At 42.5% G+C, this 26,661-nt stretch overlaps 1 protein-coding gene across 1 annotated transcript in view; it reads left to right on the top strand.

The window, feature by feature from the left end:
* The window catches only part of LOC117458059 (unconventional myosin-XVIIIa-like), a 154,833-nt gene that overhangs the window by 95,475 nt on the left and 32,697 nt on the right, over positions 1–26,661 (top strand). Inside the window, exons 30-34 of the mRNA XM_071205366.1 lie at positions 5,685–5,813; positions 22,768–22,911; positions 23,101–23,190; positions 23,354–23,473; positions 24,412–24,526. Coding sequence (XP_071061467.1) covers positions 5,685–5,813; positions 22,768–22,911; positions 23,101–23,190; positions 23,354–23,473; positions 24,412–24,526 — 598 coding nt within the window. The remainder of the gene's footprint in view (positions 1–5,684; positions 5,814–22,767; positions 22,912–23,100; positions 23,191–23,353; positions 23,474–24,411; positions 24,527–26,661) is intronic.

The raw sequence follows: 26,661 nt of genomic DNA, 5'->3' as shown, positions 1-26,661 counted from the left end.
AAATACCATTTTACATTTTTTGAAAGTGTTGAATTCATCACTTCTTCTCCCTGCTCCCTTAACAATAATGCAGACAGTCCTGGCAAAAACCTTTTTTTTGGATTCAGACTTTTTACATTTCATTATGTTCTTATTTCAGCATCATTTAATCTGTTTCATGCAATTATATCACAGTATCATGCCTTTATTCTGGCCTCATACTGCTGAAGTGAACTACTTAGATGCACAAAGTACGGTGGCACGAATTAACACAACATTCTACTGGATTGTACTTTACTTTGTTGAATGGCTAAAGTGTTTAACTCAAACACAGGGTACTGTATATTCCCTTGCAAAAGCTGCTCTATCATTTTCTGCTTCTGCATTGTCAACTATTCTCCCTTTTATGATGTACATTTCTTTAATGCAGTATAAACAATCACTTTTTACAAACTGTTTTCTAATTCCTGTTGTTTTAATCATTTGTTTATGATTGCATTATGAGCATCATAGAAAGGGCTATGAGACAGATTCACTGGTGTGTCATTGAATGCATCACTCCTCCCTGCTGGTTTGCCGCTCCATCATTTCCCGCTTCTGCTTTGTTAACTACTCAAATTGGGATTTGGTAATTTATATGGCACTGGGACTTGTGTGGAGAGACCTTGGCTGGAGACAGTCCTTCTGTCACAATTCTCATGTTATGTCACGTTTGTAGTTTTGTCTGTGTTGGTGTTTTTCTTGTCTTTGGGTTTCCTGTCTTATTGTGTTAAGTGTTCACCCCCATTTCCTGCCTGTCTGCTTTCTGTCTGTTTCCCTCCCTGATTACCCGATTGTGTTCACCTGTTGTCCTTGTGTTTCTCCTCCCCTGCCCGGCTGTTTCTCGTTGTCATGATTACCCCTTCTTGTATTTAGTCTTGTCTCTGTCTGTGTTCAGTGTTGGGTCATTGTTTGTTGGTGACGGAGTTCACCGGAGAGTGTTCTGTTCGGTATTTATCGTTTATCCTTGAAATAAAGGGTTTCTCAAGAGTTATCTGCATTTGGGTCCTGCTTCCTTCACTCATCCGTGACAGAATGACCCAACCCGAAATGGACCCAGCAGACGATCCTTTTGAGGTGGAGCTGCAACATTTCTCTTTTCCTTTGGAATGTTGCCACGATTGGTGGAAGGAAGCGTCCAGTGTTCGGCTGAAGGAGGCCGCCCTGGTAGAGGCGCACCGGTTGGCGATGGAGAAGCCCGACTTGGTGGAATTCTTACCTGACTGGATGTTGGACTTCCTCTGGAGGTGTGATTTCCAGCCTGCTGACTACAGATGTCTCGGAGTGGTCCGTCTGGGGTCAACCCATGCTTCTGTCCCAGTTCCTGCTCCTGTTCTGGAGTCATGTGCTGGAAGTCGTCAGGCTTATGGAGGCCCACGGAGTATTCAGGCGGCTGCTAAGAGGAGTCGTCGCAAGGCCAGACAAGGAGCACGGGCCCCAGCAGCCATGGTTCCAGTCCCAGTACGGGCCCCAGCAGCCATGGTTCCAGTCCCAGTACGGGCCCCAGCAGCCATGGTTCCAGTCCCAGTACGGGCCCCAGCAGCCATGGTCCCAGTCCCAGTACGGGCCCCAGCAGCCATGGTTCCAGTCCCAGTACAGGCCCCAGCAGCCATGGTTCCAGCCCCAGTACAGGCTCCCGCAGCCATGTTTTCGGCTCCAAGACCGCCCCACACAGTCATTATCCAGGCTCCAGAACTGTATCATACAGCCATGTTTCCAGCTCCAGGGCCGGCCCCAGCGGCCATGGTCCCGGCTCCAAGAGCGCCCTATACAGTCATGTTTCCGACTTCAGAGCTGGATCTTATAGACAGGATTCTGGCTTCAACAGCCATGATTCTGGCTTCAATTCCGGTCCCTGCAGCCATGGTTTCAGCCCCAGTTCTGGCCCCAGCAGCCATGGTCCCGATCCCAGCTGCCACAGTCCCATCTCGGGTTTCCCTCCTCTGGTTCCTCCTCGAGTCCCCTCTTGGTTTCCCTCTCGAGTCCCCTCTCGAGTTCCCTTCTCTGGTTGCTCCTCTAGTCTCTCCTCTAGTCCCCTCTTTAGTCTCTGTTCGAGTCCCCTCTCTGTTTCCATCTCAAGTTCCCTCTTCAGTTCCCCCTCGAGTTCCCTCCTTTAGTCCCTCCTTTAGGCCCTCCTCGAGTCCCTCCTCGAGTCCCCTCTCTAGTTCCCCTCTCGAGTTCCCTTCTCTAGTTACTCCTCTAGTCCCTCCTCTAGTCCCCTCTGTAGTCCCTTCTCGAGTCCCCTCTCTGTTTCCATCTCCAGTTCCCTCTCGAATTCCCTCCTTTAGGCCCTCCTCTAGTCCCTCCTCGAGTCCCCTCTCTAGTTCCCCTCTCGAGTTCCCTTCTCTAGTTACTCCTCTAGTCCCTCCTCTAGTCTCTCCTCTAGTTCCCTCTGTAGTCCCTTCTCGAGTCCCCTCTCTGTTTCCATCTCCAGTTCCCTCTCGAATTCCCTCCTTTAGTCCCTCCTCGAGTCCCTCTCTAGTTCCCTCTCGAGTTCCCTTCTCTAGTTACTCATCTAGTCCCTCCTCTAGTCTCTCATCTAGTCCCCTCTTTAGTCTCTGTTCGAGTCCCCTCTCTGTTTCCATCTCAAGTTCCCCCTCGAGTCCCCTCTCGAGTTCCCTCCTTTAGTCCCTCCTTTAGGCCCTCCTCTAGTCCCTCCTCGAGTCCCCTCTCTAGTTCCCCTCTCGAGTTCCCTTCCCTAGTTACTCCTCTAGTCCCCTCTGTAGTCCCTTCTCGAGTTCCCTCTCTGTTTCCATCTCGAGTCCCCTCTCCAGTTCCCCCTCGAGTCCCCTCTCGAGTTCCCTCCTCTGGTCCCTCCTCTGGTCCCTCCTCGAGTCCCCTCTCTAGTTCCCCTCTCAAATCCCTCTCGTGTTCCCTTCTCTAGTCCCCTCTGGAGTCCCCTCTCCAGTCTCCTCTCGAGTCCCCTCTCAAGTCTCCGCTCGAGTTCCCTCTCCATTCCCTATTCAAGCCCCTACGCAAGTGTCGTTGGAGGTCCCGCCGTCTACTCCCCTGCCGGGGGTCCTGCCAACCCTGTGTCCTGTGCCGTTGGAGGTCCCGCAGAATACTCTCCTGCCGGGGGTCCTGCCAATCCTGTGTCCTGTGTCGTTGGGAGGTCCCGCCGTCTGCTCCCCTGCCGGGGGTCCTGCCAGCTCTGTGTCCTTTGCCGTTGGAGGTCGCCGCCGTCTACTCCCCTGCCGGGGGTCCTGCCAACCCTGTGTCCTGTGCCGTTGGGGGGTCCCGCCGTCTGCTCCCCTGCCGGGGGTCTGCCAGCCCTGTGTCCTGTGCCGTTGGAGGTCCCGCCGTCTACTCCCCTGCCGGGGGTCCTGCCAACCCTGTGTCCTGTGCCGTTGGGGGTCCCGCCGTCTGCTCCCCTGCCGGGGGTCCTGCCAACCCTGTGTCCTGTGCCGTATGGAGGTCCCGCCGTCTACTCCCCTGCCGGGGGGTCCTGCCAATCCTGTGTCCTGTGTCGTTGGAGGTCCCGCCGTCATACTCCCCTGCCGGGGGTCCTGCCAACCTTTCTCCTGTCCCGTTGGAGGTCCCGCAGAAATACTCTTCTGCCGGGGGTACTGCCAACCCTTTCTCCTGTCCCGTTGGAGGTCCCAGCCGTCTGCTCCCCTGCCGGGGGTCCTGCCAGCTCTGTGTCCTGTGCCGTTGGAGGTCCCGCCGTCTGCTCCCCTGCCGGGGATCCTGCCAGCTATGTGTCCTGTGCCGTTGGAGGTCCCGCAGAATACTCCCCTGCCGGGGGTCCTGCCAACCCTGTGTCCTGTGCCGTTGGAGGTCCCGCCGTCTACTCCCCTGCCGGGGGTCCTGCCAACCCTGTGTCCTGTGTCGTTGGAGGTCCCGCCGTCTATTCCCCTGCCGGGGGTCCTGCCAATCTTTTCTCCTGTCCCGTTGGAGGTCCCGCAGAAGACTCTTCTGCCGGGGGTCCTGCCAGCCCTATATCCCGTGCCGTTGGAGGTGCTACCGGGGGCCCTGCCAGCCCCATGTCCATCACCGGTCTCGCCGGGGTTCCTGCCAACTCCTGGTCCTTTTCCGCGGGGGTCCTGCCGAAGCTTGTCCGACCGGCTCCGGTTTCTGTCCGGCCGACACCGGGTCCTGCCCGATCTCCGGAACTGGCCCATCAGCTCTTTCCTGCCCGGCCTCCTGATCCTGTCCGGTCGACACAGGCTCGAGCCCGGCCCCCTGAGAGCCGCGGTCTTCGCCCTCGAGCCCGGCCCCCTGAGAGCCCGGCCCCCTGAGAGCCCGGCCCCCTGAGAGCCGCGGTCTTCGCCCTCGAGCCCGGCCCCCTGAGAGCCGCGGTCTTCGCCCTCGAGCCCGGCCCCCTGAGAGCCGCGGTCTTCGCCCTCGAGCCCGGCCCCCTGAGAGCCGCGGTCTTCGCCCTCGAGCCCGGCCCCCTGAGAGCCGCGGTCTTCGCCCTCGAGCCCGGCCCCCTGAGAGCCGAGGTCTTCGTCCTCGATCCCGGCCCCCTGAGAGCTGCGGGTCTTCGCCCTCGGTGCCCCGGCCCCCTGAGAGGCTGCGGTCTTCGCCCTCGGGCCCGGCCCCCTGACTCTTCCTGCCGCTGCCTTCGGTCCTCCATGGTCCCCACCTTGGACTCTGTTTTGACCCCGGGTCGTCCGCCCGAGACCCCTTCCTGATTCTCTGCCTTGTCTCCGGGCAGTCCGCCCGAATCCCCTTTTTGGACTGTACCTTGCCCCCCGGGCCGTCCGCCCGAGACCCCTTCCTGGTCCTCCGCTGTGTTCCTGGGCTGTCAGTCCAAGACCCGTCCTCCGGACCCCCTCCGCCCACCCTGCTTGGGGTTTGGACTTTTTTTTTTTTTTTTTTTTTAGGGACGTCTGGAATCCGTCCCTTGAGGGGGGGGTTCTGTCACAATTCACATGTTGGGTCACGTTTGTAGTTTTGTCTGTGTTGGTGTTTTTCTTGTCTTTGGGTTTCCTGTCTTATTGTGTTAAGTGTTCACCCCCATTTCCTGCCTGTCTGCTTTCTGTCTGTTTCCCTCCCTGATTACCCGATTGTGTTCACCTGTTGTCCTTGTGTTTCTCCTCCCCTGCCCGGCTGTTTCTCGTTGTCATGATTACCCCTTCTTGTATTTAGTCTTGTCTCTGTCTGTGTTCAGTGTTGGGTCATTGTTTGTTGGTGACGGAGTTCACCGGAGAGTGTTCTGTTCGGTATTTATCGTTTATCCTTGAAATAAAGGGTTTCTCAAAGGTTATCTGCATTTGGGTCCTGCTTCCTTCACTCATCCGTGACACCTTCATCCATCCATTTTAATAGCTGGCTGCCATCATATATGGGATGCATTCACAGTGCCTAATCCCTGTGAGGTACAGGCCGTTATGTGATCTGCTTTATATCGGCTGTTTACCTTTGTTTTACCTTTGGCCCAGATTAGAAACAGACAAGGCTGATATTCCCAGTTAATAACTTAATCACAGCCCTCTCAACGAGATAACACTCACTTGTCCAAGGATTACACTGTGTTATTGATTTACTGCTTCTCTGCACATATTTACTTGTATTACTGTTTATGTTTTGCTCCTGTGCCTCACACTAAAGCCTCTAAATCCAATTTCCCCATGGCTTAAAAAAGCATTACAGCACATGATCTCTCAATAATTGTATCCTTGGCTAATAAGTGAATTAGATTGTATTGTTTTTTTCCTTTCTAGCTGTTCTTCAGAGCCGGCACCTTGGCTAAACTGGAGGAACAGAGAGACGAGCAGACCAAGCGTAATCTGACACTGTTCCAAGCTTCCTGCAGGGGATACCTGGCACGACAAGCATTCAAGAAGAGGAAGGTAGGTGTGATGGGAATTCTTTTTGGATCAGTGACTGAACGAGGGAGCTGGAGACCAATCTGAAACCTGACAAACTGAAGGTTTATTCAAAGTAGTCAGCCGGAGAAATGACAATGACAATGCATCCTCTCAGACTCTCTGGGTATTCACATTTTACTGATTTCTAAGATGGCAAATATTTTTCTATGGTCAAAACATGTCTTCACACTACAACAGAGCCACCACAAGAACATTAATAATAATAATAATAATAGCTTTATAATAGCGCCTTTCAAGGGACCCAAGGTCTTATGATGCATATCACATCTGTTACTGTCTGGTGGGACCTACAGTAGCAGTGTCCTCAGACATACTTCAATTATTCCAAGTAAACAACATTCTTGTATCATATATCATATATACTATAACATATCTATAAAATTCACTCTTCGATTTTATTACTTTATTTATATATTAAGAGATAGAAATGAGCTCAAAATCTAATAAACCATAGGAGAGGTCACAATGAGAAGAAGTGCTTAGTCTTACATTCAAGTATAGCAGAAAAGACCAAGAATATATAACCTGTATCCTGAATTTCATTTAGTTTTACTCAACTTTCGGTCTGTTGGCATTGATTACATAATGATGTGTTGCTCTGTCTATAGATAGGACAGGGATATAGGTATTTTTAGTTTTCTTTTTAAATTTGATTAATTGATTGATATTAGAGGTAGAGTCTGAGGATTGTTGATATCCTGTTGGACCTTCAGAATGTTAGCATGTGCCATATTTAACTTACTCTGCCATCGCAAAAACAAACATTATATAGAGGTTAAAACGAGATGTGTTCTTAGTTCAAACACAGAAGGGGAAGGTAGCTTAAAATCACGGACGCCACCTCTAATTCAAATTAAACTTGGGTATACCGCATTCATTTATTCCACCGCTCATCTATATCAACATCTAAAGAAAGGAGAGAAAAACAATGTATTCGCTTCAATATGTGACACGACACAAGTTAGACAAAAATTCATGTGATTCTTACAAAAGCGAGCAAACCTGTCAAGGTCCATTTGGCCGCTTAGTTGTCTTTTATTAATAGAGTATGAAGAATGTGATCCCCAGAGGCTTTGTTGCCTAAGAGTCCAGCAGGAGTTGAGAGTTCCTTTTTCAGCGCCTGTTTGCTCTGCTCTTTGGGTAGATCTAACCCGCTGTACTGTAAATCCTCAACTAATTATAAATGTGTTCTCTAGATCTATTGCCCTTACCCCCCCTGCCTCTTATTTTGTAATCCATCCAATCGGCACTCTCCGGGGGTGATATTTGATAGTGACACGTCCATTTCTGTTGCATTTGATCAAACTGCCTCCTTTAAATGCAGCCTTATCAAACATACTGCTGACTCACACGGCCATCTGCTCCACCCATCTTCCATTTTTCTCCCAGCATTTGATGGGTCCATCTCTCTGGACCTCATACATGTCCTCTTGTGATGTATGGAGTCCTTCTCCCTCTCTGTGATTACTATTTAAGTGAATGTGCCGCTTCGGCTGGCTAGTGATGAAGCAGCAGAATCAGAATCAACATTGCTGCTCTCCATCCAGCATGACACGTTGTTAGTGAGTAGTTATCTTGTATAAGATACCAGGAAAACTATTAAATTGTCATCTTTGCAAAAGGTAAATCAATATGACATTTTGTATTACTGTTCTTCCATTTCTCTTTTGCTTTTAGAATAAGAGTCTTGTTCAATGAAAAGAGGGTGATGTTTTTTCTTGTCTGGGTTCAAAAGTCATCGTTCTCACAGTAAAGCAGGCTAAGAGCTCGGTGCTTCATAATCCGCGAAAACTTCAAGTAAATCAACAGACCTTTCAAAATTGCTAGGCAACTATGCAATTACAGAAGTCATTAGCAAAGAGGCAATTTTTTCCCTCTGCCCCCATGTGACCCCTCTCGCTTGCAAATGCATCTATTTTAGAAAGATTTTACGCTATTCTCCATTTTATCTTGTAATTGTTTTGCACTTAAACTCAACAAAGGGCAAGGAAAGATGTAACATACAATTATGAATGTGATTGGAACCGACCACAGATACATGCAAGTCATGATAAAGGTGGATCTAGAAAGGCTTATTTAAACTGTGCATATGATTATGCTTCAAACTTTGAATTTCATTTGCAGTTTTAATACAAAATAAACTGCGTTCAATCCAATGGAAAATAAATAATTGTCCCTGGAAGCAGGGACGTGCACAGACATTTGGAGGGGCTATTGCTCTAAACAGGAAACACAAATAAGACCAAAACGATTATTACATTAACTAATTTGAACAGTAATTCACATCATCATCTCATAACAAAATAAGCTAAGGCAACTACTTGCATTCGGTGACTTGATTTTTAAAATGAAAACCAGGGCCATTTTTTACAGCTATCTCAATATATTGACTTACTATCTCAATATATTGACTTACTATCTCAATATATTGACTTACTATCTCAATATATTGACTTACTATCTCAATATATTGACTTACTATCTCAATATATTGACTTACTATCTCAATATATTGACTTACTATCTCAATATATTGACTTACTATCTCAATATATTGACTTACTATCTCAATATATTGACTTACTATCTCAATATATTGACTTACTATCTCAATATATTGACTTACTATCTCAATATATTGACTTACTATCTCAATATATTGACTTACTATCTCAATATATTGAGTTATAAATATATTTTGTCAAATACAGAAAAAGGCACATAGACATCAATGTTCATCATATAAGCGCTACAACTTTATATTAAGCTACACAAATTCACCATCAACTAGTTGTTAATTAACATGCATATTAGCAGTATATTGGCTCTTTATTAGTCATTATAAAACACTTACAGTAATGCCTTATTCTACATGACCATATTCTACAAGTAATCTGTGTATGTTACACTTGCATGTATGAGATCATTAAGTGCCTTGTAACTTCTTTTTTTATAGTTTCACTCTGTTTGAATGTCAGTGGACCGCAAATAATTCAATAAAGGAGCATGGCTGCTCAATCCCTGGCTCTCAAAAGACTTCGGCTGGCTGTTTAATCTATGGTCACACTGAGACAGTACAACAATTGTGTGAGTACATACAAGCAGGTCACACAGTATGACCACAAATACATACAATCCGTTAAAAATCAGTTTTTATTAAAAAGTACAGGCTGCATGTGTTCTCAGCCTTGGAGAAACTTGACATGTTTTGGTATGTGTCTGAACCGCTCTTTAGTGGTTCATTAATAAAACAGATATTTCAAAGTGTGCCTACTTTGTTCATGTACTGTTGAGGTTAATTTCAGTAGTTGTGGGCTATCATGTATTTACAAAGTGTGAAGAGGAGGCAACGTTAGAATAGGGAACCTGTTCAGGTCAATTAGAGTCAAACTACTAGCTTATTGGTTATGAACAAGACTTCACTTTAAAATAGGGAACATATTCTTAGATAGAAATATCACATTTTGAGTTATTTCGACATATTGAGGAGAGCATATTAAGACCAAAACTCATGTACAACAACTTCCTTACTTGCAATAAATAAGGACTAATTAGAGGGTTATTGAGGAAAAACTCTCAACTAATGGCTTATTACTTGTAGAATATGGTCATGTAGAATAAGGAATTCATAAGTGTTTTATAATGACTAATAAAGAGCCAATATACTGCTAATATGCATGTTAATTAACAACACAAGTGTGTAAGTTACAGTTTTAATAAAAGTGCAGAGTGGTTTGTTCTTTCACTGGCTTTTGTACTTTAAAATATCAGTTCTATTAAAAATAAATAATTATCAATACATGGTGAGTTAACTGTAAAACTACTGATGGGCACATTTTCTTACTTTTGAAAATATTTGAACCTCTTATCACTCACAACATATGTTTCCCCCCCCGAACAAAATGTTTTCTTTTAATTAATGCATTTTTCAAACTTTTTGCTGACTTTCAAATCATTACCACAAAGTATAGTAAAAATGACTCATCATAATATCTGAAGGTGACAGATCACGAGTTTAAAAATGTGGATAATGCAAATATGTCGTACCCTACTGGTAGCTTGTGGGCAGCTTTTCAGTAGCTCGCCGCTCGCGGTTCACAGACTGTGTAGAAAAAAATAAATGCACCTGAATCAGTCCGTGTCGCTGCGGCTCAGACACGCATGGATTTATGTTTCAAAAATACTTGCGTTAGCACCATGTCAGGTTTTTGGTGGATTTAATCAAGTCTTGGATTGCAGAGTATGAATGTCCTCTTGCTATTTTCAGTTTATAAATACTTGTGTAAAGTTTGTGAAGGCAGGAGGAAAGCTTCCGATCACCGTCTCCTCTGTTCCTCCAAACCCCGCCCCCTCCCTAAAAATAGCCTGAGTGACAGGCTGATAGTAACCTGATAGAAACTTTATTATTCACTTCATCACTGATTGAGATGATATAGCTAACTTAAGCTCATACATTCATGGGATTTATGTAACAGTAAGACAGAGAGGAAGTGTGCACCCACATGCAGTATTTTTGTTTTTACTGTATATGCTGTTGTAAATACTCCTGTTGTCCGCTGTGTTCAGACTCGAGTCATGTGTGTGATGCCACATTCAGGACATTCAGTGTCCTTTTTTAACAGAAGACCGTTGCTAGAATCTGCAGCTAGACTGCAGAAGCATTATTTTTTGAGGATGGAACAATTTCACACACAGATATAGGGAGGCTAGACCTATACAATTGATTTATTATGGTTTATAATTTCATGTCAAGACGAAGAAAAAGAAGAAGATGGCTGAGCTGTTCAGTGTCAATCTTGTGGAGATGGAGGTTATACATCTCCAAAATCATGTTCAGCTTAAGTCTCGGCAAAACTCACAACATCTCTGGAGCCTTGTAGACCCAGAAAACTATAAGAACATTCACCAAGCAGCGCTGAAAATGTCTGCTTTACTTGGTTCTGTTCTACAGACCTTTGTGAAGCAGCTTTTTCTGACATGAATGAAATCTAAATACAGAACATTTAAATGACTCTATTGGAGTGAACCTAAGTGGGTACACTCCAGGATACACCTCTGGTGGACTCCATGCAGTGTCATTCATCTCTCTAACTGTGAAAAAGAGTGAATGCCACTTATTTTACACATGTGCCATAAGATGCTTGTAAGGTGGTGATTAAGGTGGCGTATTTACTATGTGGGCCATAATAAGAAGTGAACAAATTGTCTTTTTTTCTTGAACATGTATGGGGATTTTCAGTGATGCACTTATATGTGGGCCATAATAATATGTGAGAAATTGACGTTTTCTCGGACCTTGATGTGAAGTTAAGATTTTTTATAAGCTTTGGGTATTGCAATTTCACACGTGTAGCTTAATTCAACTCATGAGTGCTAGTGAATAAATGTAAGCGATGTGATGCAAGTAGCTCTTGGCCACTTTCATTTTTTCAAAGTAGCTCTAAGATGAAGAAAGGTTGGAGACCCCTGCTTTAAAACATACAGTTCTGAGTGGTGCAGGTAAACTGCAGTTAAATCATCCAGCCTTTAGAATGATGGGATAATTTGACATATCATATGAAGTAACTTAGTGACGACTTACTTACTTAGAGGTTATTACGTCTGCATGGTCTAAATTTGTAAAGGAAGAGATGCAGTGCCAAGTCTAGTTGGCTTTCCCTTTTTTCCTACTGCTCCAACAACAGTTTGCTAGATGTATTACTATTCTACCGTTACATGCGAGGTGTATTATCTCTACTTGCAATGAAAGGCCATTCTCTCTCTGAATCTCATTGTGTTTATATTATTCTTGATTCAATTAGTGCACACACCAGAGTAATAAAACAGAAACAGGGCTGTGGAGTGATTCTCATCTCCCCTTCTCACTGTGATTTACAGCGTGCTGCTGTTTAATCGTAGCGTAATCATCGTATAATAACATCCACTTGCGCTTTTGCTGTTACCCTATTGTCCCTTTGTGAATATTGATAGGGCTCCATTGCCTCCTGCACTGTTTCAAGTATCCAGTCATTGCAGGTACAGTAGATTATACTTTGCCTCAGGAACAGTGCCTGTGAGTTCCGGTGAAGCCTCTTAGACACATGCTGCTTGATGTATACGGATGTGACAGAAAGTCACAAGTTCCCTTGATTGATATTCTCGTGAAGCTGTGCCAAGCCCATGTGACATTAAATGACAACCATATAATGTGTTCCCCCGTCTTTCAACTGTCTCCTCAAGGGGACAGCCTGACATTTGAAAAGTCTGTATTTTGCCTCAGCAGGAACCCACCACATTGGGAGTTTTGTCCTTCAGGTACCCTACATACGTTTTTTTCTGAGATATTTGCATTGACATCAGTGTGAAGGAGCAAGTGTAAGCTAGCTTTAGCCTAGTAATACTACAGTTGCAAGAAAAAGAATGTGAACCCTTTGGAATTACCTGGATTTCTGCATAAGTTGGTCATAAAATGTGTTCTGATCTTCATCTAAGTCACACCAACAGACAAACACAGTCTGCTTAAACTAATACCACACAAACAATTATGTGTTCATGTTTGTATTGAACACACCATGTAAACATTCACAGTGCAGGGTGTGAACCCCTAGGCTAAAGACTTCTTCAAGAGCTAATTGGAGTCAGGAGTCAGCCAACCTGGAGTCCAATCAATGAGACGAGATGGGAGGTGTTGGTTAAAGCTGCCCTGCCCTATAAAAAATACACACAAGTTTTGAATGTTCTATTCTTAAGAAGCATTGCCAGATGTGAACCATGCCTCGCACAAAAGAGCTCTCAGAAGCCCTACGATTAAGAATTGTTGACTTGCATAAAGCTGGAAAGGGTTACAAAAGTATCTCTGAAAGCCTTGATGTTCATCAGTCCACGGTGAGACACAGTGTCTATACATGGAGAAAGTTCAGCACTGTTGCTACTCTCCCTAGGAGTGGCCTGTAAAGATGACTGCAAGAGCACAGCGCAGAATGCTCAATGAGGTGAAGAAGAATCCTAGAGTGTGTTAGTGTATTCTAGAACCCTGAAGGCAGGAGAGACTGAAAAGAGTCAAGGGAAGCTTATAAAAGTTAACAGCATTTAATTACACAAAAGATGCGGTGGTGTACAAAATGAAATGTGCGAGTGGAGGCGCTCTCCTCATCCGACCGGTCAGTCCAGGTCAGCAGGTGGAAGAGATCAATCCTTGGCTTGCTCTTCCTGTTGTCATCTAAGGTCTTCTCCTATTGGTCGGCGTCATCAGGGGGCGGGTCCAATGCAATTCCTGCCTTTTTCTGTTGTTAAATTATATCATTCTGGTGTCTGTGGTTATTTAAACATTCCCTAATAAACGTTATTCAGCGGCAATACATGAGTGCTAAACCCAGTGTGCTCAGTGTACAACATCACATGTCATTTCACCGTTGATTCATGGTTTGAAAATGCAGCATTTCGCCACATGCTAATGATAACCGGAAGTGAAGCATTTTCAGAATAAAAGTATTAAGTTAATAGTTAGTGAACTTCAGGTTTTTCAGAATAAAACTGATTTAAATTAAATAGTGTATTTAATTCAAATTACGCCATATCAACATTGATTTTAATTTCTAACAAGTGTCAGCTAGAGACTTCTCTGGCACATGCTAACATCTCTGTTGACGAATCTACCATACGTAAAACACTGAACAAGAATGGAGTTCATGGGAGGACACCACGGAGGAAGCCACTGCTGTCCAGAAAAAACATTGCTGCACATTTGAAGTTTGCAAAAGAGCACCTGGATGTTTCACAGCACTACTGGCAAAATATTCTGTGGACAGATGAAACCAAAGTTGAGTTGTTTGAAAGGAACACACAACACTATGTGTGGAGAATCCAAAGGGTTCACATACTTTTTCTTGCAACTGTACATCTGTGTATTTCCCCTTCATTGCAGCCAGACCCGGCGTCATGGGGCCGGGCCCGCCCATGCAGGATTTGGGCCCGCCCATCCAGGATTTGGGCCCGCTGTTTTAATCAGGGCTGAATACTACATTTTAATTGTTTTATTATTATGTTCAGTGGCGGCGCCAGGGTATACTTGGGTAGGCTACAGCCATACCAAGAAATGGCTTAGCCCCACCATGAAAAATGATGTTAACCCTCCGGTATCACTGTGGACGTTTTTGTCCATATGGGTCATTTTTCACTTTTCATTTTGCAATAACATTGGTTGTGTTGGTGCAAATGGCCTGATTTGTTGTAACAACGCTATTTTATTCTACATTTTTTGTAGAAGAAATTCCAATTTCAATTTTTGAAATCGGTCTTTAATTCACTGTGTAACAAATCGACTACGCAAATTAGTCATTCGAGACAAAAATGTCCACTGCAAGATGCTTTGATAAAAATATTATATTAAAAGGTTTTTGGCAAAAAAGTGTTTTATCTTTGTGCTGACTCCTTTCAAGCACAGTTCAGATCCACACCAGATTCTCCTTCTCAGGGTGTTTCTGTTTCAGAGGATGAGTCCTGCAGTTGAAGTTAGGGGCTGCATGAGACCTCGTGTCCCACAGAGAAGCTCCTCTTCATCTTACTGCTTGTTGCGTATCACAGGAATGAAATGACCATCCAGCCAAACTACACATATTTGAAGCTTTGGCTTTGCAGCCAGGTGTTTTTATTTACTTCAAGGAGTGTATGTATGGCTGTGTATGTCTGTTTGCTAAAGAGACATTATCAAAGGACTTTGAAGTTCCAAACAATTCAAAACATCAAGGTCAAGCTGGGTCAAGATCATACATCTGTTTACCTCAAAGGCACAAATGAAAAACAAAACGCCATGAGAGCACACTTACTCCTATCTCATTCTCACACACAATCACTCACACACAATCACGCACACACATACAAGGTATAAGGAGGTTTAATATGTAAGAGTGTGTATGAGTTTGGGAATGAGGGAGTGAGAGAAAGAGAGCGAGAGAGAAAGAAAGATATGAGGCGAAAACTGCGATTTGCTGTAAACCAAATCTACTGCATATTGTTGTCTCTGTGTGTACACACACACACACACACACACACACACACACACACACACACACACACACACACACACACACACACACACACACACACACATTTCTCAGCTGATACCACTCTTCCACATCCATACCAACACACCTACATCATATTAGTTGCATACATGTATTCCAATGGCTGGCGGGCCCCATTATACAACAGGCAAAGAAACCAAGAAATGATAAGCATGTAATTCAATGGTAAAATGTTACATCTGGTTTTTACAGTAAAAAGGACAAATGTAACTATTTTCCTCCAATATAAAACCCTGACATTACAAAATGCATGATTTTATACCGGTATGGCGGAGAGATCAAAAGATGTGGTTATAATGGGAGTGGATGGGACATTTTTGTCCGCGAGTGGCTAATGTGTGACTTTTTTGTTTAATCTGATTCTGTGCAAAAACTAATAATCAACCAAAATCATTGTTGTTGCTAATCTTTGACATATCCAAGACTGTGATAAAAAAAAGCCGACCCCCCCAACATTCATTATATGGAAAATAACTGCCTTTTTGTTCATGTTTTTCATAGAAAACGCAAATTCACATATTTCGGGGGAGATATTGACAAATCATGTTATCATGTATTATTCTGATAATGAAAGTAAAGCTGATTATAGTCGGATAATACAAAGTCAAATTGCTTGCATTTAATACCAGCTTAGACCAAATCTAGTAAAGTATGTTGGTACTGTATGCACCTTTACATTTGGAGAAGAATAAAAACAAGTTCAGCACACACTATTGAGCCAAACATGTCCATGTAGGAGTGGAGTGGATCTGTTTTACAGTGTTAGCCTGTTAAAGAGCCTGTGACACGGTTTTCCCCCATCATCCAAACCCATCAATTTGAGTACATATTGTCCCCTTGAAAACCGTTACTGAACTGATTTTGGATATTTGTACTTTGATAACCATTAATCTGCCTTCAATGTTGACAATTTTCTGGATCTTCTCGCGGATTCTTCAAGTCCCGCCAAATGATGGGTGACGTCATTGCGGGCACAGCGCTCCAGCTGCACCGTCCAGGATCCCAGCATCTGCATGTAAACCTTTATATATATACAGTCAGATGTAAACGCACGACGGCGCACACAGCAGCAAGCTCAGACAGCGATGACAGGTTAATGTTGAACGTGTCTGAGAGCTCATATGAGGCTGAGGGATCGGTTTATGTTGTATCTGTTAGAAGTTTAGGAATGAGGTGCGTCAATATGGGCGATCATATGGTCATTTAGCCAGTGGTGGAATGGGACTAAAAATCATCCCGGGACTCTCGACCGGCCCACTTCGGTACCGCTAGTAAATTGTCAACGGGGGGAGCGGGGGATGTAAAATACAAATATAATGTATATGTCTGTGTCTTTGACATTAGCGCTGCTAGCCACCTGTGCCCTGTACTACGAAGCCAGTTCAACAGACCCTGGATTGTTTGAGTAACAAACAAACTAACAACAAACTAACAAACGAGATCTCGCTAAGCGGTCCTACGACGCTGGTTATCAACTCGGTAAATCAAGCCAGGGTTCTCTCTCCAGCTGAGAGCGCGTTCACGTCTAAGACACGAGTGGATCTGACTTTAATTACATTTGTCTCGAGTGTTTCGTCAACATAATGTGTTAAATAATACTTCTGCATCCAGTCTGTGACACTGTGTTGCACGGCCAGATGAGGCTGGAGAAGCTGACTCAGATAAGGAAATATATGATATATTATGATATTATATGATCGATGATCTGATTGATGATGTAATATGAATGATAAGTGCGACACGTCGGCGTCTTCTCTGCATACGGCAGTTTAAACTGTATTTCATTTATCCTGTAATATGACTTGAGAGATTTAAACTCCGCACACTGAGTTGATCTCTTTTCTATAGACGCCGGAGGCGGGCAGCGTCAGGTAAAAGAAGTTATTTAGCCTTCTCAAACCTGAGCCTCACGCGCCGCCTATGGGGGATGTGCTAGTTACTTATCCGACCGGCCCACTTCGGTACCGGCCCATCGGGATTCGTCCCGATGGCCAGTCCGCCACTGCACCCAGCCCACGTAAACTGTCAACGGGGGGAGCCTCGCTGCGGGGAAACGGTGGACCTAGTGTCCCGATCGGAGTGGGAATAATAATAATAATCCATTAATTTCCCCAACATTGTGGTAAAAAACCACACGTTTAATCCACGTTGGTGTACTACAACTACAAAAAGCATCGGTTTGTTTTCTCATCAGTAAATGCAGACCGGCTCAAACAAACGATTTTTAATCATCATCCTCACTCATCATTTAATGTATCATATGTTCGCCGAATTGACATGAAAGCACTAATAAATGTAGTTTCATCCACTTGAGTTTATAACCACAAAAATAATCGATTTGTTTTTATATCACATCCGACGGGAGGAAATTCAGCAGCTCTCACTCCCGATTTTTAATCCTAATGTAATCATCATCTTCACCAGGATCATTATGTTTATGTCGCCGAATTGACATGAAAGCACTGACACATATGAATATACTGTAGTCAACTTCATTAAAACGTTATTAACGTGCCTAATATCAGTAATTCACCATTTCTACGTATGACAACACACTTTGTCCGTGTTTGGCTCTCGAAGCGTTCCCGCATTGACGTCACTTCCGGCTTCCCCCAAAACTTCAAAATGAGTGAAGGACTTTGCCCGCGATGTTCGAAATTATTGATATTTAACGAAACGGTATCGCTTTTTCTTTTTTAAACTGACGGTTCGAGATTACTAGTAGCCCAATATTTCATTGCACAACAGTTGTTGGGATGGTGTCACAGGCTCTTTAAGCCCTGAGCCTGTTTTTCAGGTCTCAGGCTCGAAAATGACATTCCCAGAACAAATGACCATATCTTCCCTTCTAAAAGGGTTAAATTAATTCTCAAAGTAATGATAAACCTGTGAGTTGGATGTAGAAAAGTCAGAATCAATATAGATGTTTTTTATTTTAAAGAAAATTCAGATTGAACATGGTAAAAAACTGTAAATTATAGTGTCCGTCCAAAATATATTTTGTACTTATAGTGAAAACTAACCTTGGATGATGGGTTAGTAGACTAAAAGCTTTAGGAATCCAAAGTACAACATATAATAAGTACGCTGTATCAAGATTGATGCAAAACAAGTGATATTTGACCTTGTTAGACAGATTTAGCAAACAAAACCTCTTCGGGGACATATCTCTGGCCCCCCTTCTTCAATTTTGACATGTGACATCTCCTTCTGACCGTTAGAGCCAATAGAATCGAAGGGAAATCGTCCCGCACACACTCATGTTAAAAAAAAAATGGCGTCTTCGCGGAAGCAGTGAAGAGTGAAGCTGTCTAGGTCTGACATCTCAAAACCGAAAAGCAGATTTATTGCTCATGGATTATCAGAAATCATTCAAAGTGACACAGACACATTGGATTAACCTATGGATTAACTTCAGCATCGTTTTTATCGTTTTAATGCCATTGAAGACCACTTTTGACCATACTACCACACAGGTGAGCCATTTTGCCGTTCTTGTTATTATCTCCGAGAATTCGTATAATTGAGTGATAATGAGGGTACCCATCGATTCTGTGTCTCCTCACGATGTGAAACGATGGGTTGAGATGTGCAGCAAAGATAAATAATAAGGTTTTGTGAGTGAATTGCGGTGCAGTCATCTGTTAGCATTTTTCGCTCGTTGCTAATTCAGAGGCTCAGCGTTAGCATTGTGGGTTTTTTTTTGAAAAAAAATTAAAATGATCAGTTAGATGAGTTTCTTTCCGTTACATGGATATAAAACATTCATAGTTTATTAAATCAACATGCCCTCAGACACTGTTTCCTGCAAGATGTTGCAGGAGGCCCCCGGAACCGGGGTCTCTCGGGCTTAACAGGTTTTAAAGCAAAACAACATAATTGCAATTAGCAGAACATGTAAAAAGTCAGGGATGATTTGAAAAATAATCAATGAATTATAATACATATTGTGCCTCCCAACAGTTTTTTTATCTGATCCAAATCCAATAGTGCTAACCCTAGACTCACATTCTATTTTCTATTGCGAGGTTTAAAGGACAGCCTTGCTAAAGTAACACACCTGTAAATTCCATCTTGTTTGTGGCATTACAGTTAATTTGTCACTGATTCAGGGCACCTCTTCCTATTTCAATCTGCACACATTTACTGTAGATGGTAAGCTTCCACTTTATTTCATCAATGACTAGTGACTTATTTTATTTAGTTATAGAGCTGTTGCTCAGAGGTGTCTCGTTATGCCCTTTGAATTGTCAGTCTGGTTGAACCATTGTACAGCGTTTCGTCCTCTATGTACAAAACAAACCCTTCATGAAAAATAACACCTATTTGTAAAAGGACCTTCTAAAATCTGAAGCCATGAAAGATTATTCAAAAAATAAAATAATTATCATTGCAATCTAACTCTAACGAATCAAACCCTTTGGCAATAGAGCTCTTTGAGATGTATTTAAATATCATTTGATAGTATCACCAAAACGATATCAGGCAGGACTGAAAAACTAAGGCCATGCACATTATTATTATTATATTATTATTATTCTGGCCGCTGCTTTTAAAGAGGACATATTGTGCTCATTTTCATACTGTACTCTGTGCCTCTACTGTGACATTTCTCCATGCTTTAATGTTCAAAAAGCTCTTTATTGTTCTCATACTGCCTGTGCTGCAGCACCTCTTTTCACCCTCTGTCTGAAACCAGAGCCGAGTCTGCTCTGATTGGTTAGCTGGCCGGCTCTGTTGGGGTGAGTCAACCGCTTAGAGATGTGTCGGAAATGTCGCTCCTCTAAGCACATCACGTATAATGTGTTAGCGCTTGCCAATAGAAGCTTGTGTTATGTAGTAATGTCATTATGATACAAAAGTAAACAAAGGAATCCAATGGAGGCGTTTGAGGCAGGGGGAGAGTGTGTGGGAAAGAATCTCCCTCTAGAGCGAACTTTGGGATTTTAGCCTTTGCAGACCATTTAGATGCACAAAAACCTATATAACACACTACAGGAAAGAGGAACATCCATAAAGAATAATATGGCCTCTTTAATCAATCCCATTGAAGAAATCCCCATAAACTGAGCATGTAAGTATTTGTCGCTTCAGATCAAAGTGACATCAGGCGGTGCTGCAGTCTTATATCCCAGCATTTAGATGTCTTACATATACACAAACAGGCCTGCATTCACATACATGCAAACAGACATTTAGAATGAAGCATACTTTTGTCTTAATCTTGGCTCATAAACCTCATTTACATCACACTGTCTTACAGCTGTCACTGCCTCTTAATGTGATCCGAATACAAAAATGTTTATCCACGGCGTTCATGTGGTATAATGTTTTGTTTGTTTTCTATTCATTTCAGACTAAATATGACAACTGAGACATGTTTAAATCTTCTGTCAGAGATTTGCTGCATTTTTGCTCCATGTAAAGGCTTTCACTGTGTGACAAATCCTAATTGGTCATAGGGAGTACCTTCAGGGCGAAATGTACCTGATGCTGAGAAATGCGTTGCTCTAATTGGGTTTGCCCATAATCTGCTGCTGGAGAGCCTCCTGCATAAGCAGCATGGAAATCGTGTAATACTTGGAATTAGCTGCCAACGTGTTTGATTTAATTAATAAAAAATGAGCTTCCAGCCTTGGAACGCATTCTGCAGAAACTCTCCAGAGTAGGCTGGCAAGTCCTTGGTTAGCTGTGAGAGCCCATACTCAGACAATCTAACTTTGTATGGGGAGTGAAATGTTGTTCAAATATGGTTAATCCATGGTGGGAATGATACGGCAAGAAGTAGATGAGCTCTGTAAATCATTTATTCCAATAAGTATGAGAGACCAGGGGCAATAATAACATTTTATACATCAATAAGCCACCATCATCTTTTGATACAAACATTTATATGAGCACCAATTCATAATACAATATACATGTTATCATTAATAAGGAATAAGGAATCAACTACATCAGGGGTAGCCAACACTTAGTCGCCCGCAGGGGCAACGTGAGTCGCCCGCCGGGCATGTTCTAACAATAGCTCGCCAAGCAAATCCAAAATGTATAAAATACACAAAACAAAAAGGAAATGTAATTAAAATAATCTACCCTATGCATAAACGAAACCTCAATCATAGCGAACTCTATCTACTTACTACAACTTTATATCTATCTAACACCCCTCCTCCCCCCACCCCCACAATGAATATCGACCAATCCCGTTCTTGCTTGATTTGCGGGACCAGCGTTGCAGTGGGGAAGGAAAGCAATGTGGAGCGGCAGCTCACCGCTTCATAAGGAGTTTGACCTTTCCTTCTGGCAGAATCTACACAACACATCAGCCCCATTGAACAGCCTAGTCGTGCCAGCCTATACAGCACACGAGGGCAGAGCTTTACTCTGTGTGTTGCAACTTGCATATATATTTATTGCTCTTGACACACACACACACACGCATGGCGTAATTTCCACTGGGGACAGGGGGGACATGTCCCCCGCTCTTTTCGAAATCCCGTTTGTGTCCCCCCACTTTACAAATATGTTTATTATTATTTTTTTTTTACGTTTAAATGATTTGTTATTGGTTGTGATCATATTCTAAAGATGTTTGGATTATTGAAAAGTATACAGCTCCCTTTCATCTGAGTGTTGCTGTATCCATAAATTCATGTTGTGCTCAAAGTGCACCAGATTGATGCATTTAACTTCAACATTTAAAAAAAAAAAAATCTTCCCGGGGGTGAATGCCCCCGAACCCCACTAGAGGATGTGAGGTCCACCCCCAAATAAAGCAGGTTAAAATAATTAAATCGCATACATTTTCTTTTAGTAAACACTGAAAACGGGTCCCACAGACCCAAACAGGTTAAAGGTTAAACAAAGGTTAAAGGTAAGCATATAATAATGTTAAAATGTGCTAAATATATACACTGCAAAAAACTAAAAAAGAGGAATAAAAGTAGCTCACGACTTGTTTTATTTTTTGAAAGTAGCCCTCATCCTAAAAAATGTTGGTGACCCCTGAACTAGAGTATGTAATGCAAGAAGTCAGTGTTATATTTGGCCCCATGTTGGGGGCAATTGTAACAATGTTCAGGGGTAAACCTGAAGTAAACCACTTTAAATCTACTATACAGACAAACTCACAATGAAAGAAACCTTCATTGTAGCTGATTTATTATAATAATCTGTTGATAATAATATTTACATTTTCTAATGCTCCTGCTCCTTTTACAAAGTCGGAGAAAAAGTCCTACTGAGCATGTGCAGAGTAAGCGTCATCATTCTACCTTGTTTCTGATTGGAGTATTTGCCCTGGTCTCCCCTAATTAAGACTTTCCTTTCATTCTGGCATCGTCTCATAGACTAATGGTCCCTGTTGTCCTATAATACCCATATATTATCTCTTATCATATACTGTATTTTACACCGGGCACCCCTGGTCTACAGTATGTGTCAAGGATTCCATGGGTCGTTAAAATCCTTGAAAGTTTTTGAATTTGAAGAAAATCAATTCAATTCCATTTATTTGTCTTTAGCAAGAATAGAAATGAAGTCCTTCCATTTTTGTACTTCTTTCCGCACCATGTTAGAGAAAGCAAGACAAGCACATAGTCTGTCATCACTGAACACAGAACACAACTAATCCTTTCTTGTTTGTATTGTTTTCAATGACCTTCTGTAAAGCCTTCTAGTTCTAATCATAAGAAAACCCCACTTTCTTAAAGGTAATCATTTCTGATCCATGTCTCACTTGAATTTCAGGGAATTTTGCCGGGATAGTCCTTGAATCTGAAGGTGAAAAACACTGGAATCCCCATATGTGTTCCTGTTGGGTGACCACTTCTTCCTCTGCGTGTTTTTAGATCCAGGATCTAGCTATGCGCTGCATCCAGAAAAACATCATGAAGAATCGCGGCGTGAAGGACTGGCCATGGTGGAAGCTCTTCACCACCGTGCAGCCCCTCATTAGAGTCCAGCTCACAGAGGAGCAGATGCGGAACAAAGATGTGAGGAGGCTTTTGTGATAAATCCTATCTGATAGTTTCCCCACAGTTACACTTACAAAATGCACCCCATGCCACAGCAGCATGGAACCTTCTGTTATTCATTTTTGATGTTACTTGTATTTCTTAATATTTCACACTCCTACCCATATCTTTACACTCATCTTATATTGCTGCATTATGTGCTCACAGGAGGAGATACAGCAGCAGAAATCGAAGTTTGAGAGGGTGGAGAAGGAGCGGAATGAACTGAGACTGAACACGGATCGATTGGAGAGCAGGGTGGGTCCCTTTCACCTGTGGCAATGCATGCTGGGAGGATGGTGTATCAGATTTGTGGTGGAGTTAAACTCTTTCATTTCAGCTAAAGATCTGATCACAAGAAGTTTGTTGCGCTATATAACACCATGTCTGTGTATGTGTGTGTTTGTGTGTGTGTGTCCAGATCTCAGAATTGTCATCAGAACTGGCTGATGAGAGAAGCACTAGTGAGTCAGCTTCCCAGTTGCTGGAGACTGAGACTTCAGAGAGACTACGCCTGGAGAAGGAAATGAAGGATCTACAGGCACGTAAACACCCGATATAAACTCACACTCAGTGTCATTATATTTCAAAAGTTCTCCATTTGCATCCATTACTGGGGAGAGTTATTTGGAAGGTGTAGTACCATGTCCAAAACATCAGGTGGCAGATCCCTAAAGTGTTGTCTATAAATATATATGATGACCATTTTTGCGGAGTAAAGAGAAAATTAATGAATCACGTGTATACAAAACATTAAAATACCTTGATTCATATTGTTCGAATATTTTCCTGTGACTGTGAAAAACAGGATATATATATTATTTATATCTATGTTTAGGTCATCTGTTTTATTGCAGTTAATGCGTTGTGTCCATTAAACAGATACCTAATGCCTTCATTATAAAAAAATATTGGAAAAAAGATGAAAAAAAGACAGTATATGGACTGCTTTATCCAGTGTTTACCACCACTCAAAGCACTTTACATTCTAGAAGTCATCATTACCACCGCATTCATACAGAGAAATTTCCCATTTTTGCTCAAATAGGCTAACATTCACACAACGTTTGCCATGCCTTCGGGAGCAACTCCTGGTTTAGTATCATGCCCAAGAATACATGTTGATTGCAAAAGCTGGGATCAAACCCAAAACCTCCCTATTGAAAGTTGACCTCACTCCATTGCAGCCACAGTCACCCAGAAAACAAGATCTCTCCTCTGTTGCTCTCCCCAAGGTTTCTTCCATAATTTCCACATTAATTATGGGATTTCTATGGGAGTGTGTCCTTGTACAATGCAAGAGGTCTAAGGAAAGAGTGTTATATTCTGTAAACACTGTAATGACCCCTGACATTTTTTGTAATTTTAGATATTTGCCTATATAAATACAATTTCATTGATTAAATAAAAAATGATAGTTTGCAATTTAATAATCAATGCATGAAAAACTTAATTTCTGTGTGAATCTGTGCATTCCAGGCCAAGTTTGATGCCATGAAGAAACAATTAGAGTCGCAGGAGATGGAGGTGATGGAAGCTCGGCTGATGAAAGCCTCAGATCTCAACGGGGAGATGGACGATGACGATGATGCAGGTTAGTTGTCATTTGCAGATGACATACAGTAATAGACGCCAAGACAAGCGTCAAGCGATGGGTTTAATTTTATGTCAACAATTTGAGGGAGAAAAAAACCTTAATTAACAGTTTCTATGTTTATAATGCATACACATAATTATGGTGCATTAGAAGCTGCTTAGAGCACTGTATACTTTTAGTTATAAGCGCACATAAATGGTCCAAATGCTTAATAACAATCAAAACACATGATCAGAATCTGAATTCCCTTATAAGTCCTGCAGTGGGGAAATGTACAATGTTACAGCAAAGGTGGCATAGCAGGTAAAAAAAAAGGCTGCAATAATAAAGAGTAAGCTAAGATTAAAGAAAACCCACATTAGTAATATAATATATATAATATAATCCATAATAAAAAAATAAGTACACAGCCATGGCTAAAAATAAGTAGCAGCAATTAAAAAACCAAAGGGAAGTTAGTAACATATTACGGTGTTGTTTATGTTTTTCACATAAAAGGGATAATCGCACGTTACAATTGCAAAAAACAGTGTATGTATTGCACATTGCAGGTGTATTGCACAATATTGCAACAGTCTGCATTGTGTGGGGGTTTACCTTGGATAGTTACACAGCATAAATTATGAAGCATTTGATATAGAAGGTCAAGTATCATAATGCTCCATAAGTCCTGGTCATTCACTGACATTTAGCTAATTATGTATTATAATTCCTGTAATTGGAATACATTATACTTGTTCTCTTGAGTGCAGCAATGACATTCCTAAGGTATAGGCGGATCAAATACATTACCAGCTGCTTACATTTCAACATAAGTCATGGTTTGCTCATTAAAACTCTGCAAACACAACACACACATAAACAAATACATCTGTTTAACCGATCATTACAGAAATTGTAGAACTCCAATTTGACACAACTTAAAGCTCATGAACGATTAATTGTGGACTTCTACATGTTACTTTTCCCCCCAACACTCACTCTTAAGACTCAATTGACTCAAATGAATGAAAAGCTGAAACATATTTATCTTACCGGTATAAATACAGTGCTATAAGCAGATTATAGTTACGTTTATAATGCATTACATACCTCAAAAGTGTTACCTTCTCTTTGGAACCACATTTTTGGTCGTCATTGTTCTTAAACATTTATTTTAATTCCCCTAATGAATTGGTCCTTGTGACATTCCCAGCAGCTTGCCAAGACCTGCCTAATGGGCATGTCAGCTCAGGTCACAAGCATCATTTTCTGAACCGAGCATACCAGCATTATGTGCACAGTTAGAAAAACTCTAACACTAATGGCTGTAGCTGTGGGAATTATCAGCTTTGTCTGACATGGCAGCGAGACTTGGGCACATCTTGCGTAATGCTATTAAGTGTAATTTCCAAGTTTGAGATTTACCGCTCAGGGATTAAGATGTTTGCTCCCAGGCATACAACTAATGCCTTTTACCGATTGGTCTCCACCTGCTGGGGAAGAGAGCCCCCGCTGAGAGCATATTGTCCACGAGCCTTTTTTTTTTCTGTGTTCCCCACCCCCTCTTCAACCCACCTCAGCAGACAAGCCATTACAGAGCATATCAGAATTCTTAGATGAATGAGAAAATAATCGTTGGGATCAGAGCCGGTGGCCCTGCAAGTTGTCATTATGCTATATATATGCTAATGAGCGGCGCTGATGGAGGAGCCGCTGTTAGTATGTGAAGGAGAAATGGACAGCCTCTGAAATGATAAGGCTTGGAAATGAACCTGAACCTGAATGTCTGCCTGGCCGCTGTTATGGTTCTGATAGCCTCTGACAGCTCCAGAATTAGGGTCGGCTAAAAACTGTGGAAAGTGCCACTTAGACGTGTCCTTCTCTAACTACTATTGTGCTGTGCCCTGCATTCTTACCTCAGGTTTATACAAGATTATTACATGGCTTAGTTGAATACTCGATTCTGATTGGTCAATTCAGAACACGTGACACGTTGTTAATACCGAACAGACAGACCGCTGTCAAGGACTTATTGACCGTTGTTAAGGACGCTCACATCTTCAGAAAGAAGTCCGGTCGATTTAACTGTATACAGTTGGGCCGAAAAGCAAACTGCATGCAGTTTGCTTTTCGAACTGGGACAAGAAAAA

This window comes from Pseudochaenichthys georgianus, chromosome 14 (genome assembly GCF_902827115.2).
Source record: "Pseudochaenichthys georgianus chromosome 14, fPseGeo1.2, whole genome shotgun sequence".
NCBI classification, from domain to species: Eukaryota; Metazoa; Chordata; class Actinopteri; order Perciformes; family Channichthyidae; genus Pseudochaenichthys; species Pseudochaenichthys georgianus.
Note: the sequence above shows the minus strand (reverse complement) of the source record. Positions and strands in the feature narration are given on the sequence as shown.